The following is a 12,574-nucleotide window of genomic DNA, read 5'->3' as shown; positions in this document are numbered from 1 at the left end:
TTTTTTATAAACTTTAAATAATTTATGGTTTCTCTAGTTTATATATTCGTATATTTAAAAAATTTATATATTTTCTAGTTTATATATTAAAAAATTTATACATTTTCTGATTCTTCTGAAGAGTTATAAGAGCTTATTGGACTCGTATCCAACATTTTTTTTTCTTTTGGACTGATTTCTCATAATAGTAACACTAAACCGCAAATTCACACTACCATTTGCTTTTGTACACAGAATCTCAAAACAAAATCCCGGGCTCAACTTATCCTTGAAAGGCTGCTATCTCCTTACCCCTCCGACGATTTTTCTTTTAAGAGTTTCTGCATTGCCAAAAGGGGGCTCTAAATCATTTTGCAGTCTTCAAAACTCATTTATATATGAACACAAAGTTATACACAATACAACCGCAACCTGAATTCATATCGAATTCGAGTTCAGTTCTCTCATGTTTCTCTCTATAGCATTAATATGTTCCACATAACACGAGAGGGCACACAGATACAAGCTCTATGGGTGTGTAAAAAGCATCGTCTTTGCAAGCTCCAGTGCTTTCGGGCGTCCAAACAGCTTCTCCACTATTGCCAAGGCAAACTCCATTGAAGTTCCAGGCCCTCTACTAGTTATGAGGTTGCCATCAACCACAACCCTGTTTTCGGTTTCACTCTTATCTGACAGCTTGTCACACATCGCAGGAAAAGCTGTGGCTTTTTTACCCTACACCAAAGCAGAACTATATTTCTCAACATGATAGCACCGTAAGAAGAGAATTCAACTAGAAGTATAAATATATGTTACCGCAAACAGATGAACTCTGGCCATACAGCTCATAAAGGGAAACAAACTCTATGCAATTTGTAATTAATTAATTAATTCATTAAGAATCTGTTGTATGATATATAGGGATAGCATATTTGGTTTAAAATATTCCCTTTTGGTACATCAGAATTTCTTAAAGGGGGAAGGGAATGTCAGCGTTGCAACCCCTGACCTCTTTCTTGTACTATGAAGTACGCACTGTAACTGATTTGGCTCATGTTTCATTCAGCCTTGTATTAATTTATGCTAACCAATTATTATCTTATCAATTTTAAACAATATAAAACACAACAAAAAAATTCAAACCAAAGAGGCCCTTAATCCACTTCTATAACCATAATGAAGTCGCACATGCTTATAATACAATATATTTAAAAAGATGCTACAGACGCCAAAACTAAATTTATCTTCATAAAGATGATACCTTGAGCAAGCCATGAGGCTCCAATACTAAAGCTGGAGATGCACATATTGCCCCATATGGTCTATTTGATTCCCTCTGCTTCTTTAGCGTATCTACCAGTTTTTCAGAGACTGCAAATTTTTGGGCACCACCCAACCCACCCTGTGAATAGGCATAATGAAATTAAGTTGGTCACCTTGGTAGAAAAAGAACTAAAATATAAAGAATCTATACTTACTGGTAAGACAATTAGGTCATAAGAAAGCTTAGCAGCCTCATCAAGGAGCATATCTGCCTCCAGTTTAACTTTACGAGAAGCCAAAATTTCCAGCTTGTCCTCAACAGAGGCCACCACAACATTTGCTTTAGCTCGTCGTAGAATATCAATGATCATAATAGCTTCCATTTCCTCTGTACCATTAGCAATAGGCACAAGAATCTGAAGGGAAAGCAGAAACAATTACAAACAATACAACACAAAAACATTAAGCAACAAACAAAAGTAATGCCATAGCACATAATTGGTGATATCACAATTTAGGAAACACCAAAGGGTGGAAGATTGGATTTAATGATATGCAATCAACACTATGCTTGGATGTGTGGAAAAGGGGGAGGAAAGAAAATAAAGGGATATAGCTACTATTTTGTGTTTGGAGAGAGCAGGAAAAATAAAACGTGGAAGGAAAATAAGCTATATTTTCCTCTAGTTATTTTCTGTACAATTTGGAGAGAAAATAAGAAAATCAAGTCGAAAATGTGTTGTAAGTTGTAAAGTTACATATATAGTCCTAAATTATTAATTCAGATTTCTAAGATAGAGGTACAATGGTAAATTTGTCTAAATATAATTATTTTCTTTTCGCTCTATTTTCTTCCCAAACAATGAAAAATTAGTTTATTTTTCTTTCACTTCTTTTTATTTTTCATCTATCCAAACAAAAGGAAAAATGAATTATCTTTCTTCTCCTACTTAGTTTACTTGGTTATTTTCCATCCTCTCTCAAGTTTTTCCAAACAATGTGTAAAAAGGTGGATGTTGGATCCATAACAGGCTTCAATTACATGGTCTTGGACGTTTCCTCTTACACATCAATAAAGCCTAGTGACATGCTTGATCTTTTTCATTTTAAAGATCTTCTAATCACATACACGAGTGACAAAGGAAAAATAAATCAATTTGAGAGAAAATAATGAAGAAAACCACAAAATTTTAGTGGGATTGCTGGGCTGATGCTATGCAAGGAAAAAACTTATACATATGGATCTCACCTGAGGAATATTGTCAAATGTCCACTTCACTGGATTTAGCTCCTTTATGATATATTCATCCCCATGGTTGGTACGCATCACCTACATACAATATAACAGTAATTATACGCTCAATGATGAAAAATCCTTGACCTAAATCATGTTACTGCATAAGGTAATACTTAAAGCTGCATAAGAAGAAATTCAAGTTACATGTTCTATAGCACTGAAATCATTTTCCCAAATTTTAAGTCATTAAACTTTCATGTATTCCTGTCCCACAGTAATAATGTTTACCAGATTTAGGTTAAAAATTAATCATAAGAAAGCAGAAAATAATGTGTGTGTGTTGCTAGATAACCCAGGTACACTGAGAAACCAAACAAGTGAAGAACTACGTAAATTCCAGGAATAGCACTAATCTTTGACAATGCAAGTAAAATCAATCACAAAAATTAAGTATCCAAGTCATGCTACTCTCACCAAAATCACGACAAAACTAAAAATCACAGAAGCCCATCTCAAAATTGTTAATCAAATGACAAGTGAATCATGATAATGGTTGAAAAATCCTTGCTAGTGTGTTCTGTGTTTTTAGCTTTGCATCTCCCAATCGCTAAATAACTTTTTAAAGGATGATTAAACCGACACTAAATTTTACCACACTACAAAGATAGGTACTCATGTTTGAGTATCCAATTATTGAGAGAACGTCTATACCCAGCCATCTCATCCACATTTTAACCTCAACCTGAATGATTTTAGACCCCCCCAAAAAAAAAAAAAAAGTTATTCCTGTGAAACCAGCATAACATTTCAAATACAGAATAGATTTAAAGGCTTCTAGATATGCTGCACTCAATCAATCCTAAACAGATCCAATGGTTTAAGATAATGCTCAGGGTTACAATTTGGAATAATGCAAGGGAAGCAAAAGGGCAAACAAGGTTCATCCATGTAGCTTAAGCTGATTTAATCAAGTAAATAAGAAAAAATTTGAGGCAAAAGTAGACACCAGAGGGCCAGAAACTTCATTCGCCTTTTCTTTCCCATACAATTGCTCAACTAGTGCAACAGCAAACTCCATGGTAGTGCCAGGTCCACGACTTGTGACAACTATGCCATCCTGCTGCACTCGTGATTCGACAGCTGTTGCACAAGATTGCAGCTGCTCCATAAATGATGGGTAACAAGTTGCCTGTCAAAATGGATAATCCATAACTATTTTAAATGCCATTATCATCAACAACAGCAGAAAAACTGATTGCATATATAATGTTAATTGTTTAGAGACAATGGTGTCAAATGACTACTTATGCTTACTTTCAATCCCTTTAGCAGCCCCCATGAGCCAAGTGCCACTGCAGGAGAAGCACAAACTGCTGCATAAAGCCGCCCATCTGCAGCCTGTTTCTTCACCATGCTTTCCAAAGCAGCAGAATTTTTAAGGTTTGTAGCACCTGGCAGGCCCCCCTACATATATACAGCAAACCTCTGGTTAATATTAGAGAAATACAGCTGGCACAAATGAGAAACATGCAGCAGTAGTATAACTAGTTAAGGAAGAATGCTAAAGCCAGGAAACCAAAAAAAAACTAGTGAATATCAATGTCCAATATCATAATAAATTTACCACAATGTACAATATGCGTTCGAATTCCGCCTAAGCAGATTGCGCTTAGCCGATCCCAAACCCGGATAAATGAGGAGGTTTGCTGTAGGTGACAACCAGCGTAAAAATTTCGTCACACCTTATGATATGGATTCAAATGATATAAACATTAGAGCATCCTCCACTTACGACGCGCTGCATCAGAGCCCGGATATAGTGAGAAATATGCAAGGGTGTAAAGCGTTCACCAAAAGCGACGCACTATGCCGGCGCCCGAGTGTGGTGTTAAGTGAGCAAGGGTTCCTACATCATGGACGGGTGTGAGTAAAGAAGTTAATTCATAGGACAGATAGTAGAACAGATAGTGAAATAGAATACAAGATAGACATAGAAAACAATAGAAGATATCATAGAAAGAGACCAATTAGGAAGGAACAGGATAGGAGGAGGATCAGAGTTGGTACTTGAAATGTTGGATCACTGACAGGAAAATTAATGAAACTTATGGATACCTTGGAAAGGAGAAGTGTGAATATTGCTTGCATTCAGGAGACTAAATGGGTAGTAGAGAAAAGCAAGGAAGTGGGTAATTCAGGGTACAAACTGTGGTTTACCGGAAAGGAGAGAAACAAGAACGGAGTGAGCATAATCATAGACAGGACATTGAAAGACGCTGTAATAGCTGTGAAAATAGTAGGAGATAGAATTATACTAGTAAAGCTAGTATTAGAAGAAAAAACAATAAATGTCGTTAGTGCCTATGCCCCACAAATAGGACTAGATAGTGAGAGTAAACAAAAGTTTTGGGAAGATATGAATGATTTAATACAAAGCATACCGAATGAAGAGAATGTTTTCATTGGTGGAGATTTAAATGGACATGTAGGAAGTGATAGGCAAGGTTATGAAAATGTTCATGGAGGTTTTGGTTTTGATAGGCGAAATGAGGAGGGAAAAAACATCCTGGATTTTGCTATGACATACGACCTAATACTAGCAAATACCTACTTTATAAAAAGAGAGTTACATTTAGTAACTTTCAAAAGTGGGCAACATAGAAGCCAAATCGACTTCCTCTTAACTAGGAAGACAAATAGAGCTCTACGCAAGGATTGCAAGGTCATTCCAAGAGAGACTTTAACAAGTCAACATCGGTTAGTGGTCTTGGATGTCAAGTTTAGGAACAATTCAAGTAAGTTCAGAAGAAATAGTGTAGCTCGAACAAAGTGGTGAGAGTTCAAAGGAATAAAGCAAGCGAAGTTTAAAAATGAGCTTCTCGAGTCCGAAGCATGGAAGATGGATATGGAGGCCAATGATGTGTGGATACAGATGGCATCAAAGATTAGAGAAGTAGCTAGAAAAGTACTTGGAGAGTCTAAAAGACATAGACCACCCTCAAAAGAGAGATGGTGGTGGAATGAGGAAGTACAAAAGGCAGTGAAGAAAAAAAGAGAATGGTATAAGAAATTACCTAAATGTGATAATAATGAGACATATGAACAGTACAAGATAACAAAGAAAAAGGCAGAAAAGGCAGTTAGTCAAGCAAGAGCACAGGCCTTTGAAAAGTTATATGAGAAATTTTGAACTAAAGAATGGGAGAAAGATATTTATTGATTAGCAATGACGAGAGAAAGGAAATGTCAAGATCTCAATCAAGCTAGGTGCATTAAGGATAAAGAAATAAAAGTGTTAGTGAAAGATGAGGACATTAAAGAAAGATGGAGAAATTATTTTAATGATCTCTTTAATAATAGTCAAAATGGTAATAGCGTGAATATAATAGAAAAGAATGTGAATTATACTAGAAGGATTAGATCTTTAAAAGTAAACGAAGCACTTAAGAGAATGAAAGTGAGTAAAACCTGTGGACCCGATGGAATACCAATTGAAGTGTGGAAGTGTTTGGGAGATATGGGAATGGCATTGTTAACTAAATTATTTAATAAGATTCTAAACTCAAAGAAAATGCCTGATGAATGGAGAAGGAATATTTTAGTACCTATTTTTAAAAATAAGGAAGACATATAGAGTTGCTCAAACTATAGGGGAATTAAACTCAAGAACCATACTATGAAGTTGTAGGAGAGAGTTGTGGAGCATCGACTACATCATGATATTTCTATCTCTTTCAATCAATTTGGCTTCATGCCCGGTCGTTCAACTATGCAAGCGATCTTTCTCATTAGAAGCATGATGGAAAATGTAGAGATGGAAAATATAGAGATGTGAAGAAAGATCTACACATGGTTTTTATTGATTTGGAGAAGGCTTATGATAGTGTTCCAAGAGATGTCTTATGGAATGTATTAGAACAAAAGAGGGTATCTATTAAGTACATACAAATGTTCAAATATATGTATGAAGGAGCAACTACTATTGTGCGCACAGTGGCAGGGAACACAAGAGATTTTCCGATCTCAATCGGATTACACAAATGATCAGCTATAAGCTCTTACCTTTTTACATTAGTTTTAGATGAATTGACAAAATATATACAAGAGAGTATTCATTGGTGCATGATATTTGCAGATGATATTGTTATGATAGATGAAACGCAATGAGTAAATAGAAAATTAGAGTTTTGGAGAAGTACTCTAGAGTCAAAGTGTTTTAAGTTAAGTAGAACGAAAACAGAATACATGCATTGCAGGTTCAGTGAAGGCCAAACTGGTGATAGTGAATGAGTTAGTTTGGATGAAGTGGTACTGTCCCAAAGTAATCACTTTAAATATCTCGACTCAATCCTTCAAGTAGATACGGGATGTCAGGAGGATGTTAGTCATAGGATTAAAGCCAGGTGGTTGAAGTAGAGACGTGCCACAGAAGTTTTATGTGATTGCAAAATTTCCAATGAGTTGAATGGAAAATTTTACCGTACAGCCATACGACCGGCTGTGTTTTATGGCAGTGAGTGTTAGGCACTGAAGGAGTCGTATGCGTTTAAGATAAGAGTTGCAGAGATAAGAATGTTAAGGTGAATTAGTGGTCATACTAGACTAGATAAAGTCTGTAATAAGAGTATTAGAGAAAAGGTAGGAGTGGTGCCAATTGAGAATAAGTTGAGAGAAGGGAGATTGAGGTGGTTTGGTCATGTGAAGCGTAGACATACGGAGGCTCCAGTTAGACAAGTGAGCACATTAGGTTAGAGGATAGAAAGAAAAAAAGAGGTAGACCTAAATTAACTTGGAGGAGACTAATACAACATGACCTAGAAGTATTACATATTTATGAGGATTTAACCCAAAATCGTTTAAAGTGGAGAAAACGAATCTATAAAGCCGACTCCATATTTTTTAGAAAAAAGCTTAGTTGAGTTGAGTACAATATGCGTTCGGTATTATAAGAAAGAATCAATTTCAAATTTCTAACTCCTGGAAGCATTTTACAGTGCAGATAGATGTTGGAAAAATATTCATTCAGCATAATGAAGGAGATAATCAATTTCATATTCCTAACTTCTGGATGAATTTTACAGTGCATTTCTGCAAAAGCTTGTGAAAGAAAACTGGGGATATCATAGAATATACTAGGCATCAATATAAATGACCATTCATTATTTGCTTTCTTAATAAGCATATTTGACAAGTAACACCTATTGAATCGATTGGCACCTCCAAAATTGAATTTAACCTTCAACAAAACCACCTTAAAGTTTCACTAGAAACTACCTGTGTACTCCCATAAATATACCAGAGGAAAAAAGGGCATTTTGATTGCTTTAGTTTTCTCATCCACCACAAACAGTCTAGCAACCACCACAAACTCCCATTAAAGAGTTAACTATTAAACTTCTACGGCTCGCCAACAATATAAATCACTGCCAATTAGAGATTCTACAAATTCAAAAATAAAAATAAAAATAAAAATTAGAACATCACTGACAAGCCGTTTTACACTTTAACAGTTAACTACAAAACCCCCAAATCCATTTAGCTTAACGAGTAGCAGCCACAATAACGAATTCACAGTTTCAGAGACGAATAAATACGCATATGCGTGAGTATTTAAAAACAAGACAAAAAGAGAGTTACAGGGAGAGTGATGAGATCATAAACGGCGCCGGAGCAATCAGAAATGAGAGCATCGGCGACGATCCTGACGCCGTGACCAGCTTCAACTCGTAGCTGCTTCTCGACAGAAGCTACGATGACATCCGCGCCGGCTCTTCTTAGTACATCGATAGTTATCACGGCCTCCATCGGCTCCGTTCCATTGGCAATCGGCACCAAAACCTAACAAAACACCACACAAAAAAATCAGCATAAAAAATTTGGAGAAGTCGTCGTCCTTTTGGACGAATTGAAGGTCAACTTGTTCCCTTGATTACCTTCTTAGCAGAGGAAGCCATTACAGTAGTTGCTTTGACAGGGAAGGATAAGCGAGTCTTGAGAGAAGGTAGCTTGGAAGAGAAAGGGTAAGAGCAGTGGAGTAAGTGAAGAAGAGAGTGAGGAATAGGTTGGCGTAACAATACCATTTTTAGCTTTTCATTTATTATTATTATTTTTTTCTATTTTCCAGAGAGATCCGCGTTGTTCGTGGCTCGGTGCTGCTGCTTCAGTGCGGAGACGCTGCTATGGTAATTGAGATGTGTGGCTGTGATATTACCACGCCGGCTGTTAAGCTTCTATCCATCAGGCCTGTTTGGAGTGTGCGTTATAGAACTTTTTGTGTTTTTGGCATATGCGTTTGGAAAATGATATTAATGTTTTTAAATTAAAAAAAAAAATCGCATAGAGCCTTATTATTTTAATTTTTTTAGTACTGACAAGCTTTCCAACTATAATTCAAAACTTAATTAAGCATTTAAAAAAATTTAAATTGAATTAGATCTTTTAATTTTTTTATAAAAAAAGAAAAATATTTTATTAATTAAAAATGTAGTTAACAAAATATAAATAAATATATTATATTTTTTTATAAATAACACTAATTATTTATATGAAAAGTAATATGCAGGATTTTAAAATTTTTAATATCATTAACAAAATATATAAATTAAGTAATAGCCAAACAGAAGCAAAGCTACGAGTCGCCAGGTCGTGCCCTCAAAGCCCATAGTTTCCCTTACCTTTTTGTTTTTTTAATTAAAAATTTTTAAATATGTTAAAAATAAATATTTATAGAATATAAATAAATTTCCTTATTAATAATTATAAATTCAATTAACAAGATTCATCAATCGTTTTTCATTTAAAATAAAGATATTTTTATTTTATTTGTTTTTATTTTATTATAAAATATATTTTACTAATTTTTTAATAAATTAACAAATTAAATAGATTAAATAAAATAATTAGTGAATTTATTATTATTTTTAAGTGTTATAATTTAGAATGATAATATTTTATATAACACATTTTAACTATTTCTAGATAGAAAATATATTTTTAATTGTATAAATGAAAATAATAATTAATAAATTGTTTTATAATTTTATTTAGCCTCCTTAAATACTTCAATCAAGTTCTGCCACGATATGCAAGTTGGCACCATTTTTGAACTCTATAATTCTTTTATGGAAATGAGACAACTTTAAAGTATAAATCTCTCACTAAGCCAAGAATGTTTAGATAGCAAAATACCATTCTCTTATAATATATATATATATTAAATGAAAAACACGTAATTTCATTAAAATAAAAAAGAAATACCACAAAAATTTTATAATTATTAATAATGACAAATATTATAATTTATTCATCTAAAATTTATCATTAATGATGATATAAAATATATTTAAAATTTATTTTAAATAAATATAAATTTAAAAGTTATTATAAAAAAATATAAAAAGAAAGAAATAATTATAACCGATGACTCACCAGTGATTACTTAAATGATAAATCAAATTTGAGAAAAATATGAATGAAAGGAAAAAAATATGAACTTTTTAATTTTTATTTTAACTCAATTGTGTCTTTTTTTTTATATATAAAATACCTTAATTTTTTGTTAACTAGCATACGTGAAATTCATAAAATAATAAAAATTATTTTTTATTGTTAAATTGTTAAAAATATTATCATTCATAAGACTGAAGGAACTGTCTTTGTTTCTTCTTCCTTTTTCCGTTTTTTTACTTCGGCTCATCTCTTTTCTTTTTTTTTTTTTTTTGGTATCTGTGGTTGGTTGTATTTTCTTCGTCTCTTCCAACCAATCATTTCTGAAGAAAATTTATCTTCTTCCCTCTTAATTTCTCGCTCTCCCTCCCTGATTTGCTATGCTCTACTCTCTCGGCCTCTCAATTATTTTCTTCTTTTTATGTTTCCTTCATCCTAAGGTTACAGCAATAGACCACGATTCTAAGCTCTTTGTAGCATTCTATTTCATTTTTCCTCTTGGTTTCGTTTCAATTTTGCTTGACTTTTATCCTTAAAAAAAAAAAAAAAAAAAAGAAGATGCTTTGAGCTTGTTCGTTTGTTTTTAATTGATTGAATTTTGAGTTTGTGGTCTTTCTTCTTCGATGCTCTATTCTTCAGTGGCATAAATGAATCGCAGGCAATCCTCCTTTATCATGGGTCCTTATTCTTGTTTTGAATGTGAGTTTCTGAATGAGAATTGCCACTGGTTTGTTGAGCTCAACGGAATGCTAAATAGCAGTGGCCATGGTGGCGGGGAATTTTTCATAGGAGTTCGAGATGTTAGCGTAAATTACAAAGATACAGTTTAGAATTGTTATTGAATTTGATATTGAGAAAAATAGTTTTTTAAATGCGCCAATCAGAAAGTTTTAAAAGAAATAATTATTAAAAATATTTTTTTTTTCATGGCTCTCAAATTTAATGATGAGTGATTTGCGATCGCAACTACAAAATAGAGACGCATTTACTTAGCTTTTTAGTTGATTTTTTTAATTTTAATTCATTGAGCTAAAAGAATAAATTTTTTTAACGGTTGATAAATTTTTTATTTTTAAAAATATAATACTTTAATTAGCGAGAAGTTTAAGGAAGATCATTAAAAAAGAGTTCAATTAAAATAAAAGTTAAATTAGGTTAATTGGGCTTAAATAATCTTTAAGGGTTCAATTGAGTCACCACAAAAGAATAGTTGTTTTAAAGACGGAATTTGCGACAAAAATAAATCTGTCAAAAAATTTCTTTTAGCGACAAACTTTCAACAGATTAGTGACAGTATCAAAATAAGAGAATAGTGACGTATATTAAACTAATTAGTGACGGATTATGAACGAAATTTGTGACGGACAATATTTCCGTTAGAAATTTGTCAGAAATTTTGGATTTTAATACTTAAATCACTAATGTTGACAGTCACTTTTTATCCTCTTTCTTTCAAAACGGCTCTTCCTCTCTCCTTCTCGGTAATAAGGATTTGCTCCCTCTTTCCGTTTGTGACAATCCACCACCGCCGTTGCTGTCGTAGGTCACCGTTATCGATTGTGCACAAAGCCCAACTGTCGTTCTCAAGTTCCTGCTTCTGGTTTCAGCGCTCAACAAGTAAGTAATTTGATTTTAATTTGGAGGACTTTGTGCCTCTTTATGATGATTTTTTCTTTTCTTTTTCTTATAATTTTTTACAAAAAAATCTCTTATAAACAAAATGTTTATAGTTTGTTCACTCATTGGTTGCTCTATGGCATCATGATCCATCTCTAATAGGAAAATTTGGGGCTCTTCTCGCTTCCATACCTTTGCTAATCATGGCAGCTCTGTACTGCATCCTCTTCGCATACGTGTGTACGTATCTCTTCCTCACATCATAGTCAATAATATTGCTGAAATCTATTCTGTGGCCAACCAATTATCAAGGGGCCAACTGATGTTTAATTAGTAGTTTGAAACTTTATTTTACAAGAGAAATGAGTTTTGATAAATTTTGACAAGTGTTATGAGGGATTTGATGCATATTAAGACTTGTTTTCACTTCTTCCCTGTAAGATGGTTGCTGAATCTTCAGATCTTGATTCCGACTGCATAAGTTCTGAACTTTTGGTGAATTTTCTATTTCTTTTAACTTTATGAATTTTATTTTGAGGAAAATTTTGTTTAGTACTCCTGGTGTATTGTATAATTAGCCCTAGACTTTATAATAAGGAGAAATTATATCTAGAGATTGGAACTATGCCATGAGGTGCTCATTTGTACTATGCTGACACTAGTGTTTTACGGGCAATGGTTGGGCAGGTTCAGGTTATGAAGAATCTAAATAATTTAACTGGAGTCAACTCAGAGTTGTCTAACCCTCCAAAATGTTGTATTTTGAAAACTCTTTCAAATTGATTTAGTTTTCTTTCTTGATGCATATGTTTCTAAATTTCTCTCTTGTTAATCATTTCCTAATGATCTCAAGTTGATAGATTTGAACCTTTAAGACTATTAAAAATCATTGTTCTTGAGAAAAATCAAATAGAATGCATTCCCTTCACAGTAAGAAATGCATATGATTATTGATTAATTTTTCTTTTTCTTGCTACGTCATCAATTGTTTAGAACTTACAAGTTGAAAAGTTTTCTTTTTTTTTTTCCTAA

At 33.4% G+C, this 12,574-nt stretch overlaps 1 protein-coding gene across 1 annotated transcript; it reads right to left on the bottom strand.

Annotated features, from left to right (window-relative positions):
• Positions 1 to 349: 349 nt before the first annotated feature.
• LOC110643652 (protein DJ-1 homolog B) lies at positions 350 to 8,640 on the bottom strand. Its single transcript, XM_021796110.2, has 8 exons — positions 8,413 to 8,640; positions 8,117 to 8,317; positions 3,794 to 3,943; positions 3,486 to 3,668; positions 2,492 to 2,572; positions 1,458 to 1,658; positions 1,241 to 1,381; positions 350 to 714 (listed from the first exon to the last, which is right to left on the bottom strand). Exons 1-8 carry the CDS (start codon positions 8,557 to 8,559, stop codon positions 508 to 510), a joined length of 1,311 nt encoding a protein of 436 aa, XP_021651802.2. The 5' UTR covers positions 8,560 to 8,640; the 3' UTR covers positions 350 to 507.
• Positions 8,641 to 12,574: the final 3,934 nt, after the last annotated feature.

This window comes from Hevea brasiliensis, chromosome 15, assembly GCF_030052815.1.
Source record: "Hevea brasiliensis isolate MT/VB/25A 57/8 chromosome 15, ASM3005281v1, whole genome shotgun sequence".
Lineage (NCBI taxonomy): Eukaryota > Viridiplantae > Streptophyta > Magnoliopsida > Malpighiales > Euphorbiaceae > Hevea > Hevea brasiliensis.
This window is presented reverse-complemented; position numbering and strand designations above follow the sequence as displayed.